General features: G+C 36.3%; 2 protein-coding genes across 5 annotated transcripts in view; one reads left to right on the top strand and one right to left on the bottom strand.

Moving 5' to 3' along the window:
• Positions 1-25,057, bottom strand: part of LOC138696689 (medium-chain acyl-CoA ligase ACSF2, mitochondrial-like) — a 55,453-nt gene extending 30,396 nt beyond the window's left edge. The window contains exons 1-4 of the mRNA XM_069821984.1: positions 24,919-25,057; positions 13,295-13,451; positions 12,546-12,674; positions 5,765-5,991 (exon numbers count right to left, since the gene is read on the bottom strand). Coding sequence (XP_069678085.1) covers positions 5,765-5,991; positions 12,546-12,674; positions 13,295-13,451; positions 24,919-24,929 — 524 coding nt within the window. The 5' untranslated portion in view covers positions 24,930-25,057. The remainder of the gene's footprint in view (positions 1-5,764; positions 5,992-12,545; positions 12,675-13,294; positions 13,452-24,918) is intronic.
• Positions 1-25,472, top strand: part of LOC138696688 (insulin-like growth factor-binding protein complex acid labile subunit) — a 60,656-nt gene that overhangs the window by 1,610 nt on the left and 33,574 nt on the right. Inside the window, exons 2-4 of one of the 4 annotated variants that reach the window (XR_011331443.1) lie at positions 482-1,401; positions 12,569-12,771; positions 14,230-24,924. The gene's annotated coding sequence lies outside the window, so the exon portion shown is untranslated. Of the gene's footprint in view, positions 1-481; positions 1,402-12,568; positions 12,772-13,558; positions 24,925-25,472 lie in introns of those variants that run through there. The other 3 variants (XR_011331442.1, XM_069821981.1, XM_069821980.1) reach the window with 3 other exon arrangements.

The following is a 25,472-nucleotide window of genomic DNA, read 5'->3' as shown; positions in this document are numbered from 1 at the left end:
ATATTACGTAGACGTCCAATTCCTAACAGAAATTAATGTTCTGAGAAAGGAGCTAAGACAGCCCAGCCACTAGCTGGCGAATAAAAGCTGGTGGGAGAAACCGGGATACGACGTAGGCAAATGGACGACAGTACCTGTACGAAAGTGATTCAATATTGAAAGCTCTTTCGTCACTGAAAAACGCGAACATATTTTTGGGACGCACTGTTCACTATGACCGTAAGGCTACTATGACTGTATATGCGGTCTTAGATCTGTGTGGAGGATGATTGAACTTCATTAGTAGGAGTGGGAGTGAAGTACATTCAAAAACTCAGGTACAATAAAAATTGAAGTAAAAATAAAATGATGTCCCTGTATAATCATGTCACTGTGAAGTCTCATTGAGTTTTCTAAATTATTTTAAAGTTACCAATATGGTAAATAAATAAATTAGAATGACAAATCGTGTTTCTTCAAATTTTAATTATTTGTTTTTTAGTTTTAGGGTTATCAAACATGCCAAATAAATACATTAGAATATATAATCGTGCTTCCTGGAGTGAAGAAGATTTAAGAAATGCTGGTCTCGCTGTTCTGGAAAAGAGAATGTCTCTACGAGCAGCAATTAAACAGTACAATATACCGGAAAAAACGTTAAGGACCGAGTGAAGAACAATAATTTCAACAAAAGTGTTCTCGGGCCATCTTCACAGCTGGGGAATGTGGCAGAAAAAAAGTTGGTGAAGCACATTCTTGATCTGCATTCTCCTAAAAGGAAAGATGTTCGGGAAATGGCCTTCACCATGGCACGGTTTCTCGGTATAAGGACAACATTTAATACTGAGGACGGAAAAGCTGTTAAAATATGGCTGGCTTCCTTCATGCGTCGAAATCCTGAGCTTGCCATAAGAAAGGGTGAAGGTACCTCACGAGCAAGGATTGAAGGGATGAACAGGAAAGAAGTTGCTGATTATTTTCAGCTTCTATCAAGAATTATGGTGGAAAACGATCTGGTAAATAAGCCAGGCAATGTTTGGAACGCAGATGAAACAAGCTGCAACTGAACAATATGCCTGGCGAAATAATTGCCGGAAAAGGCAGTAAAGATGTTAAAGTCGTTACTACGATGGAAAAGAGCGAAACTATTACTGTCCTTGCATGTTGTAATGCGGAAGGTCATTTCTTACCCCCTTATTGAGTGATGAAAAGAGTCTACAAGAAGCCTGAACACAAAAAAGGAGCGCCTCCTGGGACTGTTATTAAAATGAGACCTGAAAAAGGTACATTAACTCTGAACTGTCCCTGGATTGAATGACCACACATTTCATACCACGAAAGCTAGCAGGGAAAAATCTACTCATCATGGATGGACATGCTTCCCAAATGAATGATGTCAAACTCCTAGAATTGGCTTATACAGTAAGTATTATATAACTGTAACTATAATTATTTTGTGACAGAAAACACTCATAGTAATATTAAGTCCATAATGTGTGTACACAGTATGCAATTTTTTGTTCGGCATCTCTCCTACCCATAGTGCGTCGTCTATGAATACCATAGTAGGAGAGATGACGCATTGCAGGCCTTATGAAAAATGTTTAAAAATGAATATGTAATTGATTTCATTGTGAAACAAATATTTTTCCTGAAGTAGGTAAGTGATAACTCATGAATAAATAAATATTATTTGTTTTTCAAAATACCTTAGCCTATATATTGAAATGTGCGTCTTCTCTCCTAGCTTTACCCTATTATTATTATTATTATTATTATTATTATTATTATTATTATTATGTTACAGTATATTTATTAATATTATACTATGTTCTAATACAGCAGTCATCAGCACAGTGCTCTCGAAGAAGCGTCGCTTACCCGCGGATAAGAGAGGCACTAGCGTGTATCCGTGGCTGCTGGCGTGTATGCTTTCTCCCTCTTCCTTCTGCACGACGGTGCATATTACGATACATTCCTTACCCGTTATCCTTTTTATTTAGTGTTGAAGACCACTGTTCTAATAGAACATATTCATGAATAACCTTATAAAATCTTTGAAACGTAATATTTCCACTGCCATCCAATTCTTATCAAATTTTAACTTGTGTTTAATTTCGTAGCCTATAATAAAAAATGTTTGTGTCATCATTACATTTATACAATAAATATATAAAATGTATACAGTGTGAGTCGTAATTGTGTACTATAAAGTAGTGCCGAGTATTCTATACTCAAAATGAAACATATTTTTTTCATATAAACTTACGGTCGTGCCCGCTTCATTATGGAGATAATGATTGGAACAGTTAGAAAAAGACAACAGCTACTTTTCTGAGAGTGTTGTTTAATGACGTGGTTATTAACATTGCAAGTTCACAGAAGATGTTCGAAATGCCACCACTCACTTCACAACACAATTCCGCCCTCCTCCGCCATGACTGTTTTGCTCTTTGAACAATACCCCGAATCGCATTTCCTGCAGCCACAATTGCAATCAACAAATTCTCTCTCGTGGCGTGTCGTTGAGAGTGAACTAGTCTCTTCATGTGACCCCACAACCAGAAGTCGCAGGGACTGAGTTTAGGCCAGGGCCGGGCATGAGAGCGGCTCCATTTAGTCGGCCAGAGCTGCTCTCGCTCCGCAAGGCACTTCAATTCCAAGCCAGAGCAGAACGCTCACGCAGTGGCGGACTCGCATTACAGCTACCTTCCCTGCATTAATATAACAAGAGCCACGGTTGTTCTAGTCATTCAGTCTGTCAGTACATAGTAGTTTATAAGGATATTACATCAATCCATTGTACATTACAGACTTTATAACACTCTTATTAATTTAATGAAATAAACTTCGCTCTATGCACACACACAAATCATTAGGCTTATTTACATAACCCATACGCACATACTGCAATCTCCTCACCACGGTTCTACGAGACAGGCGTATGGCTTCCACTTCCCCTACTTGCTGTGGACAGAGCTAATTTGCCAATATAATTAAACATCGCTTGATGAATTCACCTTCGTTGAATGTTTTCAATTCCTTTGCAAGTTCGTGGCAAATTTTGTAGCTAATTCTCATAGCCGATTCACTAAGTGCATTATTGCCATCCTGTTAATATATAATTATAATATAATGTAATATAATATAATATAATATGATATGATATATGATATGATATGATATGATATGATATGATATGATATGATATGATATGATATGATATGATATGATATATATATGATATGATATATGATATGATGTGATGTGATATGTGATATATGATGTGATATATGATATGATATGATATGATATGATATGATATGATATGATATGATATGATATGATATGATATATTATATGATATGATATGATATGATATGATATGATATGATATGATATGATATGATATGATATGATATGATATGATATGATATGATATGATATGATATGATATGATATGATATGATATGATATATGACCATAAATTAATACAACTTAAAGGAAATGTTTCTCAGGTACATTATATTAGAGTATCTATTCGATATTTGTATTGCATTATAAGTTATTATAGTACATTTAGTAATATATAATTTTAAATTATACAAATATTATGATATATCATAATACTTGTATAATTTAAAATTATATATTACTAAATGTGTAATAACTTATAATGCAATGTAAATATCAAATAGATACTCTAATATAATGTACCTGAGAAATATTTTCTTTAAGTTTTATTAATTTATGGCGTTCATTGCCAACATATTTGTCATATTCAGTAGCATGTTGTAAAGAATAATGTCGCTGGATATTGAACTTCTTAATAAGTTGGAGTGTTTTATGCCAAATTAAACACTTTGCTAATCCACTGCTCTCTACCAAAAAGAACTCCTCCTCCCATGATACATTAAACGCATTGGGAATAGAGGGACGCTTTAGTGTATGAACGGAAGCTCCGTCTTCAAAGTTCGCCACCATACTGCAGAGTCACCACTGCACCGACACTGAATGACGTACAGTATGCATACGTCAGAGCGCTCGCAAGACCCGCTCTTTAAAGCACACAGCGCTCATTTCTCAGAATCACGTAATGTGCCCAGCCCTGGTTTAGGCGATCGCGTCGGCCATGTAACAGGCCCGTTGCGTCCATTCCATCTGCCTGGATACCGTTCATTCAAATGACGTTTCACCGCACGACGGTAATGCGCAGATGCTTCATCTGGAAGTACCCACGCGTTCAACCGTGTTGACAGTCATACCGTTTTTTTAGTTCAATCTGCAGAAAGCGCAAATGTAGCACCTGTTAACAAACTGTAGCGTTTCTCTCTCTTCATTTGTACTTACTTGTAAGTGTCGTCTGAATGACTGATGCTGAATACCTTCGAAGTAACGCCAACTCGAGCGTCCCACAGTGTTGTCACATCTCGATAACAAAGCCGTATGTTTATCTGACAAAATCTGTTTATATTGGAATATAGAATACTCTGCAATACTTTATAGTAGGCCTACACAATTACGACTCAGCCTATATATTTAGTCAGCAGTTATTTGTACAGGGTCATCATTTTATTTTTACTTCAATTTTTATTGTACCTCAGTTTTTGAATGTACTTCACTCCTACCCCTTCTACTAATGAAGTTCAACCGTCCTCCACACAGATCCAGGACCGATTATACAGTCATAGTAGCCTTACGGTCATAGTAAACAGTACGTTCCAAAAATATTTTCGCGTTTTCCAGTAACGAAAGAGCTTTCAATATTGCATCATTTTCCATTTGCCTACATTTGTAAATGCTAGTGGCTGGGCTGTTTTAGCTCTTTTCTGAGAACATTAATTTCTGTTAGGAATTGGACGTTTACGTAATATTATACCCATACAACTGTTTAAAATAACTTAAATAAAAGGGCCTCATTAAGTAACTGTCACGTGATTTCCCCCCTTTCTACGACGCTGCGACGTAACCACTTGGACGGACAGTAGATAGCATGTCTGAGTAATTTTATCTTTTCGGATCGGGCAGAAGTGAAGATTGAATTTACAATACGTAAGGTACTCTTTTATAGAGTAGGTACAGAATTATTTCAACATGAGTTACTGATACGAAGTACGAACCTGGTAATTGGAATTACGTACAATAGTCTATAGTGCGATAATATGCACATTAGAACTGAAGCCTGTATAGAAATGAACGGCGACCATTTTCAAAAATGTGTTTAAATATCCATATTATGATTATTTTTCAATTTAACTTCATTCTCTATAGTGTAGCTAATATGCTGTAGACAATATAATATACACTGCATAATGAATACGTCCGCATAGAAAGCTCAGTTCGTGAGTAAAAACACTCATTGTTAATACTGTACTGTATTTTGATTAAACAAAAACCTAATGAAAATTATCGAACTCAAAATCGCGATATTTCCTTGTTTACGTAAATGGATGAACTACTTTATTTCCCTCCTATACCTAGTAAAGTGATTTGTTTGTATATTACGCCAGTATCATCGAACTCCGGTGTTTCCGGTTCTTAATCATTGATCCAAAGGTATAGCCAGGTTAATATTAGAAATGTTAGTAAAAATAAAATAATGTCCCTGTATATGATAGATAAGACATTTTACATAACAGGAAAATCCATAGAAACAATCAAATAATTATATTGAAATATATTTAATTTTTTTAAGTTCAAGAGGCGGGGTTGAAACCCGGTAATCTCCCTAGCGTACGCCCCTGAGTTCAGATAAGCAAATTTCTTAAGTTTTAATTCTGCTCACCGATACTGGCAGTCACCCATGAAAATGAGTGTTTTAAGTGATGGCACATTGCTGCAGTTTAACTCGACTCCAGTCTCAGCACAACTGTCGAGCTCTGGCACAAGACTGCGCAGCATCTCATAGTAATTATTAGTCTTGAAGCTCTGTGCACAGACCAGAGCTTTGACGCCTACTTTGTTGAGACCATCCAGCAACTGTGGCTTCTCATATGCAGGATCAAGCTGAACCTGGAATATCCAAGCAAGCAAGTAGTAGTTTTGGATAGCGAAAAGTTTAATGTAACATTTGAATTTGGAAATTTTTAATTATATTTAACAATATGTAGGATCCGTATTCCAGCTAGAGGAAGCGCAAAGAAAGCTTGCCCATTTGACTGATGCGCAGAGAACGATATTCGGTCCTCGTGCCGCCATGCTCGTTACAGGGCTGCTATGAATCACCTAATGCTGATTACAGGGCGCATTCGAAAGCGCGGTCTTGAGCAGTTCGTATCGTGAAGTGTGTTGTGCAGAGCGGGTAGAAGCCAGCGTGTGCGTTATATTTTCTGCGTTTTATCCCTGATATCAGGAGTTTTATGTAGTCCAAAGTGTGTTTGTTAACCCTTTGAAGCGCAGTGGTTACAGTACATAACCACCTTTTAAATTTGAGTTTCCTGCCTACTTACAGTGTGATTTTTATTTCAAAACCACTGTGCTGCGTTCATTGATCCCTAGTAACTGTAGAAGAATTTTATTTTCCCTATATTTGTGTTGCTCCACTAAGATGGCCGATATTGTTATGTATAGTTGGGATGTGGAAGACTCGCTATGTGTTTTTATTTCAGTTGTATGCTAAAATATCACAACTACGTAAGTTTCTATTTAGTATTATTTGTCTTTCGGTCTTTTAGAACATATTTCAGTAACAAGATTGTAATTTATTCGACACATGTGGCGTCAATATAGAAATAATGTGGTGGTTTCAAAACGTAACCACTAAGCGAACAGGGTAGTTATGCTCACCATATTCAACAAAATGTTCCATTTTCGTGTCAGCTTATTCATCATGGCTACAAGGAAGAGATGGTTGGTGACAATCACTAAGTGTTTTTGACAACTTTTTCACAAGTTTGAATCTGATGATCTCTAAGGGAGCAAAATATCTATGCATGTGATACAGTTAGACATGGGCGTATTGGTTTACCACACGACGAAAGAAGAGACCGCGACATGAAACGTGGTGAGAGTGATAGCCGTACGTCATATGCTGGAGTGTCCTGGCTCAAGTGGAAGGATAGAAGGTCCATTCTTTTCCTTTCTAATTACCACGCAACATATGTGAAGTGGCACTTTGCCTTAATGAAACCAGAAACTGTTTCCTTTTGTATCATTCGCAGTAAGTCTGAAGACATTGTGTTCTGCAGTATTACATAGTGGTTTTACCATGAAACCACCCATTCTCTGTGTAAAAAATGGAAGTTTTTAAACTTTTTAAAATTTGAGGCACTTCTCTTAGACAAATAAAAGTTTAATTTCATTACAAACACAATTTTTATTTCCTTCCCAAATGCGTGCATCAAAGGGTTAAATAACAGAGTTCTGTATAACACTCTATGTACTTAACAATGTCCCTGTTTCGCTCTAAATTAGGAAGTGCTAATAAAACGTTACACAGTCAAACTAGGGAATTATTTATAACGTTTATAAATTTATGAAAAACGAAACAGGCTCCACTCTAATATAAGGAGTATATACAGATTAAAATAAACCGACCATAGTACCTTAGTTATCGGAACATTTTTATAAAATCACATAGTATTAGTGTTTTATTACAACGTCAAATATCAATTATTACAAATATCAATTATCTTATAACATCTTTGTCATTTCAGTCAGTGATTTTATGTGTAAAAAAATTCGTGCTTCTGTATTTTCAACAATGTTATGTTACTAGTTACTCTGCAACAAGGTTTACGTTACGTTACACGCGCTTTGATAAATCTCACTCGAAACATCAAGCCAGCAGACGACTGAGAACCGCCAATCGAATCGAAGCGAGGTCGAGTGCACCCGAACGTTTCCAAAAGTTCGCGCAGCTTTCCTTGGCAAGCTCTTCTTGCGTCACCTTTTTTTTTTCTACCTATAAACTGGAATTAAGTTGCCTGATTCGAAGTAGGATTGACGTCACAGTCCAGGTACAGGTACGTTCGTATACAAAATAGTTACATATCCTCCGCCCTTTTTCTCTAGAAAGTCAAAATCGGGACGCAGTCATAATGAGTAGTCTTATCGATCACTGCTCTTACTAGTCGTATTATTAACTACTGTACATCATTGTGGGTGATTGAAATTTCATTGAAGAGGTAAAATTTCTTAATTAGGGTAAGACGCTCAAGCGTGTAATATTGCAGGGCATAGATGAGAATATTTTAAGTAATATTTTCACTGTCAATATAGACAACATTGCATATAAATTGTGTAAAATAAACGTAAAAGTGATAAAAACATTGCACTGAAAGACAATGCAATACCAAAAGGCACAGAAAGTGTGTTCAACGTAATCCAAACAATCAAGACCATAAAAATCTGAAAATTATGAAGATATTAACCCGACATTTAGCATGGATTTGTGTAGCCTACCATGATGTTCAGTGCCAACATACCAATTAATAAATTAGATAATCTTCATTTTAGGGAATTTCTAGGAAAGTACACAACAATTAGTGGATTTTCATTGATGAGCGATATATGAAGTACTCTAATAGAACACGAAAAATTATCAGACAATAAGCATATCTTGTACTACATCATGCACCAAAAACATCATATGCTTTTTTTAGTTGGTTATTTAACGACGTTGTATCAACTACGAGGTTATTTAGCGTCGATGAAATTGGTGATAGTGAGATGGTATTTGGCGAGATGAGGATTCGCCATAGATTATCTGGCATTCACCTTACGGTTGGGGAAAACCACGAAAAAAACCCAACCAGATAATCCGCTCAAGCGAGGATCGAACCCGCGTCCGAGTGCAACTTCACACCGACAGGCAAGCGCCTTAACCGCCGGTGGCTTTATTTTTCGTAACCGGTTGTGGACGACTCTAATCCTACTCCACTCCTCTCTCTCTCTCTCTCTGGGATAATGGTATGCGGGTTTTGCATTACTATTACGTCACAATTTAATGGTATTTGGCAACCCTGCTCTAAGTGAGCGCCTATCTTCTCTTCCGTTTGGTGCATACTAAGCGATGTAACAGTATATTACGATACAAGGTTGGGAAGTGCTTTTCACAATTTCCGAGATTTTGTAATGCACTTCATAAACGTGTATTGTACAACATTTTTTGCACGATCATATTTTTAAAATTGCAAATACGATATACCTGTATTTTGCATTGAAAATTTAGAACAATACTAGTGGTTTGTGCAGCAAATGCTGCAAACTAAGTTCATTAGACGTTCAAATAAACATTTTTCAGATTTATTTTCAATGAAGAATACCAGACATTCTGAAAGTTATTTGCTTCCATAATAATGAATACTGCCAATACTGAAGAGAACCACGCATATAAATATCTACACCACCGGCCATTAAATATATGGAAAAGACCCAACCCCACTTGATTAATAACTATAAAAATATTTGATTTTTAATAATATTATTATCTTAAGTAAGTTTTATAGCTTTCAGTAACATATATTATATATAGTCTACTATATAGCCGCCACTCAGTAAAATATAGAAATCTAATTTAAGTTATTCTCTACATCTACTTATATAACCCCAAAACGTTTCACTTTCATATCATCAATATAACATTAATATGTATAATTAATGAAAAATAGTCACATCACGGCATTAACTACAATAATATTTCATTTCTAATAGTAATAATGTCATCAAACCACCTCAAGTTTTGTAGTTTTTAATATCCAATACACAGCTGTACCCAGAAAATTACACACCACAGAATCGAACCTGTAAATTATTTTTAGTAAGTTAAGTTTTTAATAACCAATTTAATTTAAGCTCTAACTATGTCAGCATTCTTGCAGATCATGGCCTTCGTGTATTATTGTTTACTGTAGTGTGTGTTTTGTTTTATTCTGAAATGCAACACTGTCGACTTGATGCTCGCTTCGCTTCTCCCGAATGCAATTAGCTAGTTCTCAAAACTGACGACAGATGAATTTTGGAAAATAGGAAAATTATGTAGGAAAATTGACATTTCACTGAAAACTACTATTTTTTCCGAAAAACTTTAGGTTCCAAGCTTTAAAATGAGGGGCCATTTATTAAAATCCGTTCAGCCGTTTTCCCGTAATTTCCATTACCAGTTCAAATTATATATATATATATATATATATATATATATATATAGATTATTCCAAAGCCTTCGCAAACCTGCACTGTAATGGTAACTAAATAACAATAAGTGCACTGTAATGGGTCTTTTCAGTATATTTTAATGTTATGAGGAATGGTTTCCCTAGCAACAAGTTTCTGTTTGGTAATTGTACATTTCAAGGCCTATAATAGCAATAGCTGTAAATAGAGTAAAAACACGATCATGCAAAAATAATTATGGTGCATCTTTTGATTTAGATTTAAAAATATATAGGGATTTGAAGCTAGTTGGTATAATCAGGAGGATTGTAATTTTTAGTAGAGCAACATTTTGTAGTCTGTCAATATCAAATGGGACAAATTAGAGATTAGCAAGTCAGCAAGCGGGACTCGTGTTTCGATACTAGTTTCGATTCTCGCTTGGGCTGGTTACCTGGTTGGAGTTCTCTGACGTTTCCCCAATTATGAGGCGTATGTCAGGCAATCCCATTGCGTTTCTTCGGACTCATATCGTCAAAATATGACCGCACCGACGATAAAGTTGTCCTTAGTGGCCATGCAGATAAAATTCTTAGCTTGGCTGGGAGGCCCATGTCGTAGAGTTACAAGTACTGGGTGTTCATTTCAAAGTGTGTCATGACGTCATGTTGATGAGTCAGCGATTTGAAGCGAGTTTCAGCTTTTGTGTCAGAGAAGTTGCCTATTAATCATGACGTTCAATCTGAACTTGAGAACGTGTACGGTATAACTTGAACGTCGTAGAAGCAGATGGCGGTCTGTACGGTCTGTGTGCTACCATAACCTCTTTCGAACTGTGTTTTGCGCGGCCAAGTCGTACGCAGGGTATTTGTTATCATCGGTTGCGTACGGCAACATTCCACAATACAAATCAAATGCTCCGTGTCCATGTTGACCGTCGAAGTTAATGTCAACAAATACGTAAGTAATCCTCTTAACCCTCTCCCCATATCCCGACAGTAAGAAAAAAAACTCACCTCAGTACATGTTTTGAAACAGTTCACATTCCTGCCACTACCGGGAAGAGAAATAAGTTACACTGATTTGTGAGAAAAAGTATGGGCTATTCCATATGAAATCGATCAGTAAAAAACCTCGCATTTTTTATACTCTAATTTTTTCCCTATTTATACAAGGTGCTGAGGAGAGTGCATTTGCAAAAATATATTATCGAAAGTCAAACGGTTTTCGTATTGTTGAGCGACAAATTTAGCGTATTTTAGAAAAACAAGCGTCTATCAGCGCTCAGAACTCTGGAACCATTTACTGCAGAACATTGAACGAGAGCTTATTTTGAAGCTGACATTTGGTAGGTTATGATAAGAAGTAATCCTTATTTTTATTGTATACAGAGAGAGAGATAATCTGATTTTACTTACTTTTAGGCTTTTTGCCCATTTGTAAAAATGTAAAAAAAAAAATATTGAGGAAAAACCTTGCATTATTAAGAGGGATTCGGCATTGTTTGCTTAGTGTCACGGCAATACATTTCGAGTGTATTAAATAGATTATTTTCATAACCCTAGACTTGAACGGCGCAGTACCGCTCGCACTGGCCGAGAGCTGAAGATAAGCGAGCGTTGGGCGTCATTTTACTCCTGTGTTTACGAAAACCTGTGATAAAGCTAGCCTAGCTATGCGCTACTAGACGAAACATCACGTATTTGTCTCCTGGCCTTGCTTCCCTCGGCTAGATCCCGCCTCACAGTCAGCTGGTTAGGTCACGCGCGTACTATTCATTTTCTTTATTTGATATTTTCAATACTTTCTTATCAACGGTGCACCAGTAAAAAATATGTGTTTATTTGTACTTTCAATGCGGAATCTAACCATATATTTTAAAAATATTTTTTTTCGTGGGCAAAGGCGTCTTAATGAAGAAAAATCTAAATTTCTCCATTTCCATAAAAAGTAAGAAAAACTGTTTACATGCCAATATAAACTCTAATTTCTCAGCATCAAAATAACCCATGATTTTGATCATTGGGTGAAAGGGTTTCGGAGCCACAACAGTTTAAAGTTGCTAATTTTATGAAAACACGATAAATTTAAATATTTTTAATTTAAACACTATGAAGTTCTGATGCCTCAAACTTTTCACAAAGCATTGTATCACAGTTGTCTACGGACAGAAAAAGTTTCATTGTATATAAAAATTGCAAGGTCAATTTTCTCTATATCTCGGTCGATTTGAGATGGAATAGCCCGTATATCTGAAATCTTATCTTACACTCACGCAAGCAGTGGCCAGAACATTGGAATGACGCCAATCAGATAGTTTTTGCTTTCCTTTTTGGCACTCTGAAGCCCAGGACACAGATAAGCACTGACATATCATACATCTAACATTGACGCCAAGATAACCGCGCAGTTGATAAATAATCGTTAAATAACAAATTAAAAGCACCGAATGCGTGAAATTCCTTTCAACTCACAATGATGAATCCTCCTCTTGCAGCTGCCAGTTTTGTGATGCACCATTCCGCCGAGTTTGGGCCCCAGATGGCCAGACGGTCACCAGGACTGAGGCCCAGCTGTAGAAGCCCAGCTGCCAATCTGTCCGCCTGGAATAATAATGTAATACATAGGCCCTATACATACATGTAATTCTAGCATCCAGGAAGGTTGATATCACTTTCAACATAGGTGCTTTGATAAAAGGTAAGATTAACATAACGTTTTCTTACTACCTCTTACCGGCGCATTATTTGTACGGGACTGTAGACCTAAATCACCGTCATTCACCATTCACCGCCGAGTCTGAATTCAGATACATAAAAATTTTTAAGTAAATTTAAGGCAAGTATTTCATAGAGAAATTTAAGTAAGAATATTTCAATAAATACGACTGGCCAATTGTATGTGATATGAAGAACGAGCTCTTTTGTGCATATTCATATTTTGGGGTAGCGACCCGCCTTGTTTAAAGACTGAATAACTTTGTTTTGAAGGCCATTTCATTACATTGTCTCTGTCACTACTATCGTTATTTTTATTGTTGCTAAGTTTGTTACAAGGCACTCATTTCAGATGTCACTAGTGATACCTAGTATAATATCTTTAGTTTAGATGATGTAGTGGAGATTTCATTACTACAACAGACCCTTCAAATAATTACAATAATCACAAAATATATATAGACTACTGATTTAGTGTTGAAAGTAAATCAAAACACTCTACATACCTTATCTTTTATTTCTCCGAAGGTTAGGCGTTTCTCCTGATGGACAAATACTAGTGCCTCTTTGTCAGGCCACTTCTTTGCAGAAATATCGACCAGCTGTCCTATTGTTAAAGGAGTCAGACCTTTGTAGCCCGGCCTATTCCAATAGCTGGGTTTGCTGCGGGAAACAAAGGAAATCGATTGCTTGTACAGTTTCACGAATTGTTCGTCCTTGATTTTTTTATATATATATTTTTTTTATCTTTTTGTTGTTGTTTATTTAAGGATGCTGTATCAACTAGGTTATTTAGTGTGATGGGATTGGTCATAGCGAGATGGTATTTGGCGAGATGTAGCAGAGGATTCGCCATAGATTACCTGACATTCGCCTTACGGTTGGGGAAAACCTCTGAAAAAAAACAACCAGGTAATCATTCCAAGCGGGAATTGAACCCACGCCCGAGCGCAACTTCGGATCGGTAGGCAAGCGCCTCAGCCGACTGAGTTACGCGATGACCTCATCCTCCTTAACAGTGTGGATCTTATATTTGAATTTGTATAAATTATATTAAACTTATATTATGTTATGATATGTTATGTTATGTTATGTTATGTTATGTTATGTTATGTTATGTTATGTTATGTTATGTTATGTTATGTTATGTTATGTTATATTATATTATGTTATGATATGTTATGTTATGTTATGTTATGTTATGTTATGTTATGTTATGTTATGTTATATTATGTTATGTTATGTTATGTTATGATATGTTATGTTATGTTATGTTATGTTATGTCTTTTTTTTAACAATTTATTGATCGATTAGCGCATTTAGCGCTATACAGATCATTTCTAAAAAATATAAATACAATTATGACACTGAATTGAGGGCAGCCTAGACTGGGCTCCTCAGTGAACAAAAATAATTGTTAATAAATAATTGTTTACATAGGTTGGTGTGATGATAAATTTTGATTATAATATGAGGTCCATTGGAAGTCGGCTCTTGATTCTGGTGGGAAATGTGGACTTCCTTCCGAGAGAGTAATGGACGGCGCCTGGAACATTTTCTAGGTTGTCATAGAACTTCTTAGCTTGTGAATGAATAAACTGTTTGATTGTATCAATACCAGTTTCTCTGTGTAGTTGGCTGTTATGGACAAACCAAGGAGAATTGAGTGAAATTCGTAGGACTTTATTTTGAAATGACTGGATGTGTTTAATTTCACTTATTGCAGCTCCTCCCCAGACAGGACAGGCATAAAGCAGTAGAGGTCGTAATAGAGATGTGTAAAGTAGCATGCAATTTTGTAGCTTTGGAGATGATTTCTTGTTGAGGAGCGGATATAATTTAGCGAGTTTTGAGTCTTACATTACATTGCAGTATATGTATTACAGTATATCATATATCATTATATTATATTATATTATATTATATTATATTATATTATATTATATTATATTATATTATATTATATTGTGTTGTGTTGTGTTGTGTTGTTGTGTATTGTATTGTATTGTGTTGTGTTGTGTTGTATTGTATTATATTGTATTGTATTATATTATATTATATTATATTATATTATATTATATTATATTATATTATATTATATTATATTATATTATATTATGCCTATTTACCTACCCATCTGTACCGTATGTTATGTAATATGAAAGACAGTAAACAGAACCAGTTTGACGTTAATGGCAGGAAATGGAAATGTGTCTCAGTATCATTCTAATAACAGCATTATCAAGCATGTATAACTAGAGCCCTGCTTTTGTTTACTTTGATTACAAGTTACTGTAGGCGTACGTAGATCATACTAGCTTCGCTTGATACGAAAAACACTGCGAGACAAAACAGTTCAATCTACAGTGTATCAGTCTCCGGTACTGTGTGTTTACATCTATTTAGTCGTGTTCCTGTATGTATAAGTCGGTGAACAACAGGAGTAGTATTCATATGCAAAACAATATAGAAAAACTACATATTTATTTAAAGCAACAAACGATTATTTTTACTACAAGTAAAACGCATGTATGTACTTCAGATTTAATTAAAGGTTTGATTTAAGAATTGAAAAAAAAAAAAACATAATTCTCAATACAAATGTAAAACACAATAAAGTATACTGACTAGGTGCTTTAATAGTTTCTACAATTTACAATGACCGACTGTACTTCTTAAGTGTTTCAAATGAAAATTTTCTCCTTCTTTCTGATCAAATGTACTTAGAAAAACTTTTTTCTACCGTAGACGACGTAATGGGCACAAACTTGAAATGTGATACGTCTGAGGTAACCATGTTGTTACAACTGATCTGTATTTTGTGTCCCAGTAACACATTCCGTATATCTCACATCACAAAATAATCATTATTATTCCTAAGTACGTTGAAGAATTTTATCTTTGTTTAATCACCGGTGATCCTGTTTTATTTTGGCATTCACACTACCTTACCCACAGAACAACAGACCTGAACTGTGTAGGTGGAGTTTACATGTCCTCATGCTATACTCCAAACATACCTACACCGTTGTGGATTGCTTGGAGACTCTAGGTCAGCACTCGCTGAAATGGGAAAAGGGTGAGCAGTGCAACGTAATATGCTCCGTCATGCAGCAGGAACAGGGAGAGAGTATACCCGCCAAGAGCCACGGATGCACCATAGTGCAGTCTCTTATCCGCGGGTAAGGGACGCTAGTCCGAGGGTGCACTGTGCTGATAACCGCTGCTTAGGTGTTCAAACCCAGGACTCTAATTATAACAGTAAAATCCGGAGATGCATCATCTGAGTCCAGCGCTAGCGCGTTGGTATTCCATTCAGGAGGACCGAGTTCAGTTTCTCTTCTGTAGGGGCGTGAGCATTTACAACTATGATATCGCACAATCTACATGTATATTGACATAGATTCTTCGAGCAACAGTGCATATTACTGTGGACTCCCGGCCATCAAGTCACTCAAATGAGTGCGCTCCTTGTATAATGGCAGTTGACTTAATATAAAAATGTCAACACACATGTCGAACTTGGAGTCAGGCCACAAAGGGAAAAACACTGGAGGAGGGGAATTCGATCCGGTGCTATGGATTGAACTTCGGCGTAGCTCAATGGTCCGTAGAACCAAAGACTCGGGTTCGATCTCCGGCGCCGGGGCGAATTTTTCTCCTCACAATAGGTTTGGGTGGCAAAGGAATTCCTGGTGCTAATTCTTTAAATTTCAATGTCCTAGAAGGCGCCTTTAAAAATACTTTTGTGCGAGATCGTGCGTATTTGCTTGGTTTCCGCACAAAACCAATCCGCGGAAAGTCTAAAATTCCACATTCAGTATTCCCAACCTAACACACATAACAATTTCCCTCTTCTTACCGCTTAAGTGATATATTGATTTTACTGCTTTAGATTATTATTTTTAGAGACGTTCAATATAGTAATAATTATAAATTGGAAACTTACCACTGCAATTTCACCTAAATTGCACTGTTAATTATTGTTTTTAAATATTTGCAAAAATTAAGTAAACTGTAGACTACAACTCCACTAAAGTTACTGCATTCGTGATGCAAGTAACATTAAGGAAGCAGTGAAAAAATCAACAAGATTCCAGACTCATCATAGACTGGGGGAAAAAAAAGACAGACGTATATCACGGCCAGCTGGAGTATAGTAAACACAGAAAACATTTTAAAGCAACAATGTTGAAGATAGATATTTTTGTTTTGCAAATTTGCCGTCATTGAACAGAAACCAAGATGGAGATTTCATTGCAACTAATTAGAAATTTCTCTTTCAGGTATGTAATAAACGATCTTCGCACAAAATAATGTACGATACACGAGCGGTATGTTTTCTTTCAATTCTCGGAAATTAAAAAAGCTCAACTACGTTTCGCTTTTTCAAACTTTTCCTCGAACATGAAAACTTCAACATACCGCCCTTGTAACGCATATTACTATTTTCACATTTTGAGATGAAATCATCTACATCAGAAAATGTTTCCTAGTTTGTTCTGCTACTCGGTGAAGACCATGAGCCAAACATGGCATGTATCATTCTGGGATAACGTTCCTGAATTTTGGAAGCAGCTTTGATCACAAAATATAGTAATATGTTCTCTGTTTTCATCCCGTTTGACCATAGAAGAAACATCGCATTGTTAAACAGTTTGTCTGGTTAACTTCGTTTAACATCTCGGATATTAACAAGAATTTTTGACCGGGACGTTCAGATTGTAATATTCCTATGACCACATTAGCTACAGATCTTCCAGTAGCATCTGTGGTTTCATCTATCGAAATCCGCCATAGAACTTCTGATGTAGTTTATAGTATCATCACAACACGGAGACAAATAATATTTGCGTAAAGTAGACTTACAAGGAATTTTAATAGCTATATAAAGGTTTTAAAAGCAGCATTTTGCAGCTTATTAAAAGGGATGTTTGCGCATACTATCATTTCACACAAATCCCTGTAAAATTCGGTGTGGCTATATGAGTTCGTGGTTTCTGATGTGAATAATTTGTCATCTCCCTCTCGTTTCTAGGAAGCAACATAATATTATTTTGTGTGTATTTTAGATTAACAGCATACATGTCTGGTTTCCTCAGTTATTTCCAGGCAAATGCTGGGATTGTACCTCTTGAAAGTCCGGCCATGGACGGCGATCCTTCCCTTAATCCTTTCATATGTGTGAGTGAATGATGTGTAATGTCTTAAATGTTTGTGTTGTATCGGAGGTGGCCCTGGCACTGAGCTGATCCCTCGTCCGGGGAGGCCCTCCATGTCCTTGTGTGGTCAAAAAAGTATGTATGTGATCCATAGCTTAATTCCTCTCCCGACAGGTCTCGGCCCTGTAAGGCCCGGGTGGCGTGGGTCGTGTAAATGCACCTAAAAGGGAGAGGTTAAACTAATGGAAAGAAAGAAAGAAAGAAAGAAAGAAAGAAAGAAAGAAAGAAAGAAAGAAAGAAAGCATAGATGTTCAATTATTGTAACGCATACGAGGTAACCCCTGGCGTAAGCAACCCGCAGCGCATATTCTTTAAGGTCGTTTTTTCTATTTTATATGGGAAGTTATTGACCTTAGCAGAGCATGCTTGACGTGTAATATCTCCTGGTTCTATAGGCGTTTGGATACTCATGATTTATAGTGTCTTTCAATAAAAGTCCTTCTCCCTCCTTTGATTCAGTGTGGCATACTTTACAAAAGACAGTATATGCTCGCCTCTTACATCAAAACACTCACGTCCGTATTCATTTACAAGTAAGACACTCTTCTTGGTATTTGTTTTCGGTTTGTTTCGTCAGTTGACAATGACCGGACTTCGTAACTTTAGAATAGGCAGTATGTTATGCAGCAACTGATCGCCTGCATGTAGACCAGGCATGTCAAACCCCTCCACATTGTGCAGTCGCGCACATTGTGCAGCTGTCTCTGTGCAATGTGCAGTTCCTATTCCCCTACCTGGAGGGAGTGAATCAGGTTGGAGGGGCGCGCGTCAGGGCTTTAGATTATCTGCAGCAGCAGACCAGCATTTGTCTCAGTAACACAGATCAGTACGGGTGCTGATTGAGCTGTGACTGTGAATGCGTTATGAAAAATAAAGTCAGGACTCCACAGATATAACGAAGAAGAGAAATCACGAATCATATAACACAGTGCTGCTCATCGGAGTGACTACAACCGCGGAGGAGTCGGAGATTACGAACAAAGCTCTCCACCGGTGATCTCCGGTACTACCGTAGGTAGAACAGGGGACATAATATGGAGGGATGCGGTGGTTCGGAGCAAAGCGACATTTAGCTCAAGGACGACCGGCGCGTACGGACTGACGGTAGTTGTGAGTGGAATAAAATGGCACAAAATTGGATATCCGTCGCATGGAAATTCTTTAATTTAGTTGAAGGTAATAATAAAGTTGCACACTGTAAACTTTGTGGGCGAATTTACTCTAAGGGTGGTGGAACTTCGAATTTGTTAGACCATTTGAAGCGATCGCACAATCGCGAACTTGATGAAAACAATTACGCAAAACATTTGATACGATTTATTTTTAAATTGTTGTAGTGCTATTGTTCCCAAAGGCTCACAGTCTAGGAAAGTCTTGAAATTTCTCTAAAACTTAACTTTCGATGCAATAAAAAAAACATATGAAATATTTACAGGACGACTTGAGTTATCTTTTGTTGTTTAGACAACTTGAGTTATATTTTACTGTTTGGATTAAAATACTTCTGAATTAAACTAAAGAAACATGTGGTAATAATATAATTAAAATTATTCTTAAGTTGATATCCGCTTATATTTTTATTACAGAGAAAGAGTGACGCGTTTAGAAGAGGCAGTTCAAATACTGACACCCTTTAACACAATGATCACAATCCTGTCCGGTGAAGAATCTCAATACATTATGTTGTACAGTAAACTTTATCCCATTGATAGCCCACTTTTCTTTTGTTCCATTCTGAAGCTCCCTTAATATATTTTACGTTAAACTAAACCGATTAGAATAATAATTGACAAACCCTGTTTGCGATTAAACGAGATTTTCTAGGAGAATTAAAGTATAAATGTTTACATTACCTACTGAAAAGCTTTACTTCTGCGTTAGTTTTGCAGTTAGATTGAATGTTATTAATTTGATCAATGATATAAAACTAATATGTATTTCCACATATACTATGAATTTCAAAACTAGAAAAAAAATCTGTCAGCTAACGTAGCACTTTAAGCAACACAAAAAGAGAGCCGAAGAAAGAGAGAGAGATTAGCATAAAAGAGAGAATATACAACAAATTACAACTTATTTTAAAAGATACGCGGACGTCAGCGGACTCGAATCACTACCTGATCCCATTACAGGAATGCTCAGCGGAAAGTGTATGTCTGTGCCACAGCACATATACAACCTGCCCGGCATCAATCGGAGGTAACCGGAGGTCTCCGATTGAAAGCACGCAAACAACCGCTCCGAAGAAAACCTAATCATAAGCAGCACTAATATAACATAATTGTTATGTTTTCCTCAGCCAACAATAGTTATTTTAAAATGAAAGGCTTTCATCAACCCATGTCGAGGTAAGAGCCTTGTGACAGTTTAGATCAGATGAGTAAAGTTCTCAAAATATGATATTCGCCAGCGCTTATTTCTTAATCAGTACTCTCGCGGCAAAACGAAATTGACAATGGCGTTGTTTTGGAGTCTGTACTAACACAGGCATCAAAGATTAGGCGACTGACGACTTTTATTTGATAAGCTGCTAAGTGATGAGAATATAGTGAGGAATACATGTGAGGCTCTTGAGGTTGTAAGAAGCGAAGAAAGCAACTATTTGCAAGGCGGAAAAATTTTTCTGGAAAAATATATAATGGCAAATTTTCCATCTATATTATGTTAATAAACTTACATTAATAAATCTTTAATCCTGACATAAAGAGAATGCCATCGCGTCACAGTTTGTGAACTACACTTCTAATTTCTTTCAGTAACGCTCCCGACTTGTCGATACTTGCTCTCAAAGTTTTCCAAATATACTATATGTGAATTTAAATTCTAAGCTTAATTTATATTATTTACTAGCCGTACCCGTGCGCTCCGCTGCACCTGTTAGAAATAAATATAAAGTAATTACATAATTAAAATAGGACGTTTGATCCAGGGGACATTCGTGTTTGATAGAAGGATAAATCGTTTAATATGTTACTTAGTTCAAATTGTATTTAAATAATTAAAATGCGGCCATTTTGGTCCAGAGAGCACTCAGAAGTTACTGTAATAACATTAAGTATAGCATTATGCCCATCAAGAGAAACTACAAACACAGAAACATTCTCTGTAGGCTATGTTTCATAGCTTTCGATTGTTGTTGTACATGGCCCCTTATAGACGAAGTCATTTGTTTTCATTTCATTATACCGCCTTAGATGGCAATGTATTTTAATTTTAAAACTCATTTATCTCATTAAATATCAGTCCTATCAAAATTTTGCAAGGAATAAAACTTATCGGAAATCATTTGTAAAGAAACTTTTGGTATGTAATATATTTCACAAAAATCAATAATAAGGGAGATATTTAGATTTATTTAATTCAGGCTCCCTTATGACCCCCTTTTAAATAACGTATTTTGAATGTCATATAGCCTAAAATCTAAGTTACAGCGAATTTAATTTATATTCCAATTTTCATATAAATCGGTTCAGCCATTATCGCGTGAAAAGGTAACAAATATCCAGACAGACGGGCAGACATGCAAACAAAAATTAAAAAAAAGCGATTTTCGGTTTCAGGGTGGTTAATTATATATGTCAGGACCAATTATTTTTGGAAAATCGAAAATTACCAGAAAATTTTCCGCTACAGATTTATTATTAGTATAGATTAATATTATTGTTAATTTATATTGACATACAGCAAGGAAATGATTTCGGTGTAAAATCTTCACAATGTTCTACTGCATGTAATTAATTGTAAGTATAATATTTTCTTCAACATTTGTGTACCAATGGTCCCTATAAATAATAATGGTCTATTACTTTAAAATAATTAGTACCTACTACGTAAAATGAAATACTTGTTCGTTTTTTTGTTGTTTCGAAATTACTGCAATATTTTTTTCTTCAAATACTATATAAAAATCATGTTAATAAATTATGCTTTACAAACCACTACTTTATAAAGTATAACTGAGTAAGCCTAATGTTTCTTGTATTACAAGTATCAAATGTAGACACTGATAATAACTATGTTTTTTTTTCCTTCTGCTAAGTGTGTTTATTATGTCCAAATGCCTATTTAATCCAACACTAGGAGCGCAGAATAGATTATTGTACACCCCTCTAGCCAAGAACTGGTTAGAGCAACGCCTGAATGATGCAGTCCGCACAGACCGGCGATCCGCGCACGTAACTGCACAATCAGTGCCTCATTTCTGTCATCCCTGATGTGGACTAAATGACTGTTTTGCTTGGGGGAGTGAAGGTCACTGCCAAACTGTGTACACTAACTCGTTTTTTTTTCCAGAGTGCAGCGAAATTGCAACCGCGTCCGAAATCTGCTAATTATAAAATTCACGATCAAGGTAGTCGTGTTATTAAGTTTGCAGATGTAGAGAAAGAACAAGGCTTTCAAATTCCCATTGAGCTGTAGCGTTCTCCGGTTTCGGTAGACAGCCGTGGCGAAAATGTGATCGTGCGCCGAGCCACTGTGTAACCTGCAACGTGAATAGCACCTGTGGAGGGAGGCGGACACCCGAAGAGGAAGTGAAGCAACTGTCTGACTTATTAACGGATTTTCATTTTCCTTACGTCAAGCACTTAAATATAATTTTATACAGTACAGGCTACAAACTAATGTTTAGTACATGTAACGAAGAAAAAAATGAACAATAAAACATAGGACACATTATCACAACCTAAAATTAACTGTCTTCAGAATATCTCTGTGACAGAGTTTCAAAATCAGGAATTATGTCACTTACTGCTAGTCGTAGTTGATCACGAAGGGTCATATTCATAGACATTCTTAGCGCGGGCTACCGGGGGATGATCAGTGAACTAAAGTTTTTCGTATTCATAAACCAGTGTTAGCGATATGATATGATATGAATCCTGTACAAGTAATCAGTCGATAGCCGGGGCTAGTTTAGCACGCTCGTAGCGCTGGCTAGCGAAATGTCTATCATAGCACCCTAAGGTATTTGTCTGCCAGTCGTGATCTAAATTTGGTTTTTACTATTTTCATTGTTAAAAATAATTTTTCACAAACGTAAGTTGTAGCGAACATGGCTTCAAAAGAGCAAGCGAAAGAACGAAGCTTCGGATATTTATTTTTTGGCAATGATTTGAAAAGTTCAACATTTGTCAAGTCCTTACATCTAGCTTTCTTTTAACATCACATTGTAAATCTGTGAATTTAAATTGAAGGTCTAACCGCATTATTCGTACATCTGCAGAAAAAGGATCGACGTATAGAGATGATGATGATGACGATGATGATGATCATAATAATAATAATAATAATAATAATAATAATAATAATAATAACACTTAATGTTTTAATGTTTCATCAGTAACATGTAGTATAATGCCTTTTTATGTTATACAACCGATTTCCTCGTAATACTTGTGAACAAATCATACATTTGAAGAGTCCACTGCAAGAATGATGGATGTCATTTGGAATACATTTTTCAGGAGAAGCAATTGAAAGTTTGAAATGCTTAGCACTCAAAGCTTAACTGTGATTTTCCGATCATTACTGGTCAACGACTATCAGTGTTAATGCCATATAACTCTGTATGTACATTCTATATGTCTTAAGCTATGCATTTACAGTCTTGGTTCATTTTCGACAAGAAAGTGACATCCATCATTCTTGCAGTGGACTCTTCATTTAATATTCTCATCATATTGGCAGCAAAAAAATGCGTCCTCCTATCCTACTTCAAACTTTCGTTTTTGTAGAGGTACATGGTTTCGAGAGAGACATTGCGATGATAGCAGGTCAGAGACAAATACAAATGGAACGGAGTTTGACTCCAGTGAGTGAGAGGGTGGGGGTTGTGGGAGGTAGGAAGCAAGAGAAATGCATAGCTATCATTGCGAGCCAGTCACATTTTCGCCATGGCTGGTCTACGTCTACGTGGTTGAAACGTGGATTCACACCGCTGTACAGTATCTAAATGTTGACAAAGCGATAACAATTCCAAGGACATACACAAATAGTAGTCTAAGACAGCGCCTAATATTGATTCATATAGGAGCTGAAATGGATTTATTCTGGGTGCGTGTAATGTTATGTTATTATACTTATTCTCAATGTTATTTCATGAAATATTACAGAGCGTACGATTAGGCTTCCGATTCATGAACGCGAGAATGACTGATGTGCCTGTTACTTGCTCGGAGGAGGGGGAGAAGTAGGTTATTTTACGACGCTGTATCAACATCTTAGGTTATTTAGCGTCTGAATGAGATGAAGGTGATAATGCCGGTGAAATGAGTACGGGGTCTAGCACCGAAAGTTACCCAGCATTTGCTCAAATTGGATTGAGGGAAACCCCAGAAAAAAACCTCAACCAGATAACTTAACTCGACCGGGATTCGAACCCGGGCCAACTGTTTCACCGCCAACGCGCTTCACAGGTGTAGACTACTTGCTCGAAACCGAGCATTATTATTATTATTATTATTATTATTATTCCTGAAAAACTGACCTGTTACTGATTTAATAACCCGGCGAGGCAATCCTCTCTATTCGTGAAACGCACTATAACACACTTTTTTTGTATTTTTATTTGAAGTTTATGATAGAAATGTAAATTTAGTGACAGAAAATTATTACAATGTAATATTAGTGTATTAATTATGGTATGTATTATGAAAGTTTTCTTAATTTGTTATAGAGAATGTATGAAAAAAACTGTTTTGCGTTAATTGTAATGTCATGTAAGAAGCAATCGGTACCGGTATTATTTTCATGTTGCCGCCCTTCACCGGTTGAAAATGGCTGCTCTAAAAAGGGTAGAATCGAACCCTTTTCCCCAGTACGAATTAGGAACGCTAAGCACCGTAATAATCCGATATTTCACTGCTTTGTGAATACGAACTCTAAAAATAAAGTTGACCGGTCTTACCTTGCAGTCATATTTTCTGAATCTCGTCTTACTTCGCCCGAACTAGCACTGATGTAAGCGAAACGAGAAGTGAACTGTTGGTATCACTGCTTGGCAAGAGAATGAGAAATTTTAATCCTATCAAGCCAGACCTTTGCGCTTCGTGATTCAGCGAGTTTATGTATAAAGCGAAACAGGTTTCCAAGTCTGACAAGAACTCCATCTTCTATTTATTTCTTGTTAATTTTCTTATTAGCTTGGTTTGGTAATGCTTCAAAGTGAGAGGTGAAAATCGTAGTTTAGACATCTAAAATGTTCAGTTCTCATGATCAGCGACAACCAAGAGATTCTCAGTCATATTTATGTAGGTGGAATGATTCCACAATGTTGCTTAGAATTCATGATGAACTACTACTACTGCTACAACTACTGCCACTACTGCTATTGCTACTACTAGACCTCCTGCTGCTGCTACTAATACTCTACTACTACTACTACTACTACTACTACTACTACTACTACTAATAATAATAATAATAATAATAGTAGTAGTAGTAGTAGTTCCAAAATGTATT

This window comes from Periplaneta americana, chromosome 3 (genome assembly GCF_040183065.1).
Source record: "Periplaneta americana isolate PAMFEO1 chromosome 3, P.americana_PAMFEO1_priV1, whole genome shotgun sequence".
NCBI classification, from domain to species: Eukaryota; Metazoa; Arthropoda; class Insecta; order Blattodea; family Blattidae; genus Periplaneta; species Periplaneta americana.
Note: the sequence above shows the minus strand (reverse complement) of the source record. Positions and strands in the feature narration are given on the sequence as shown.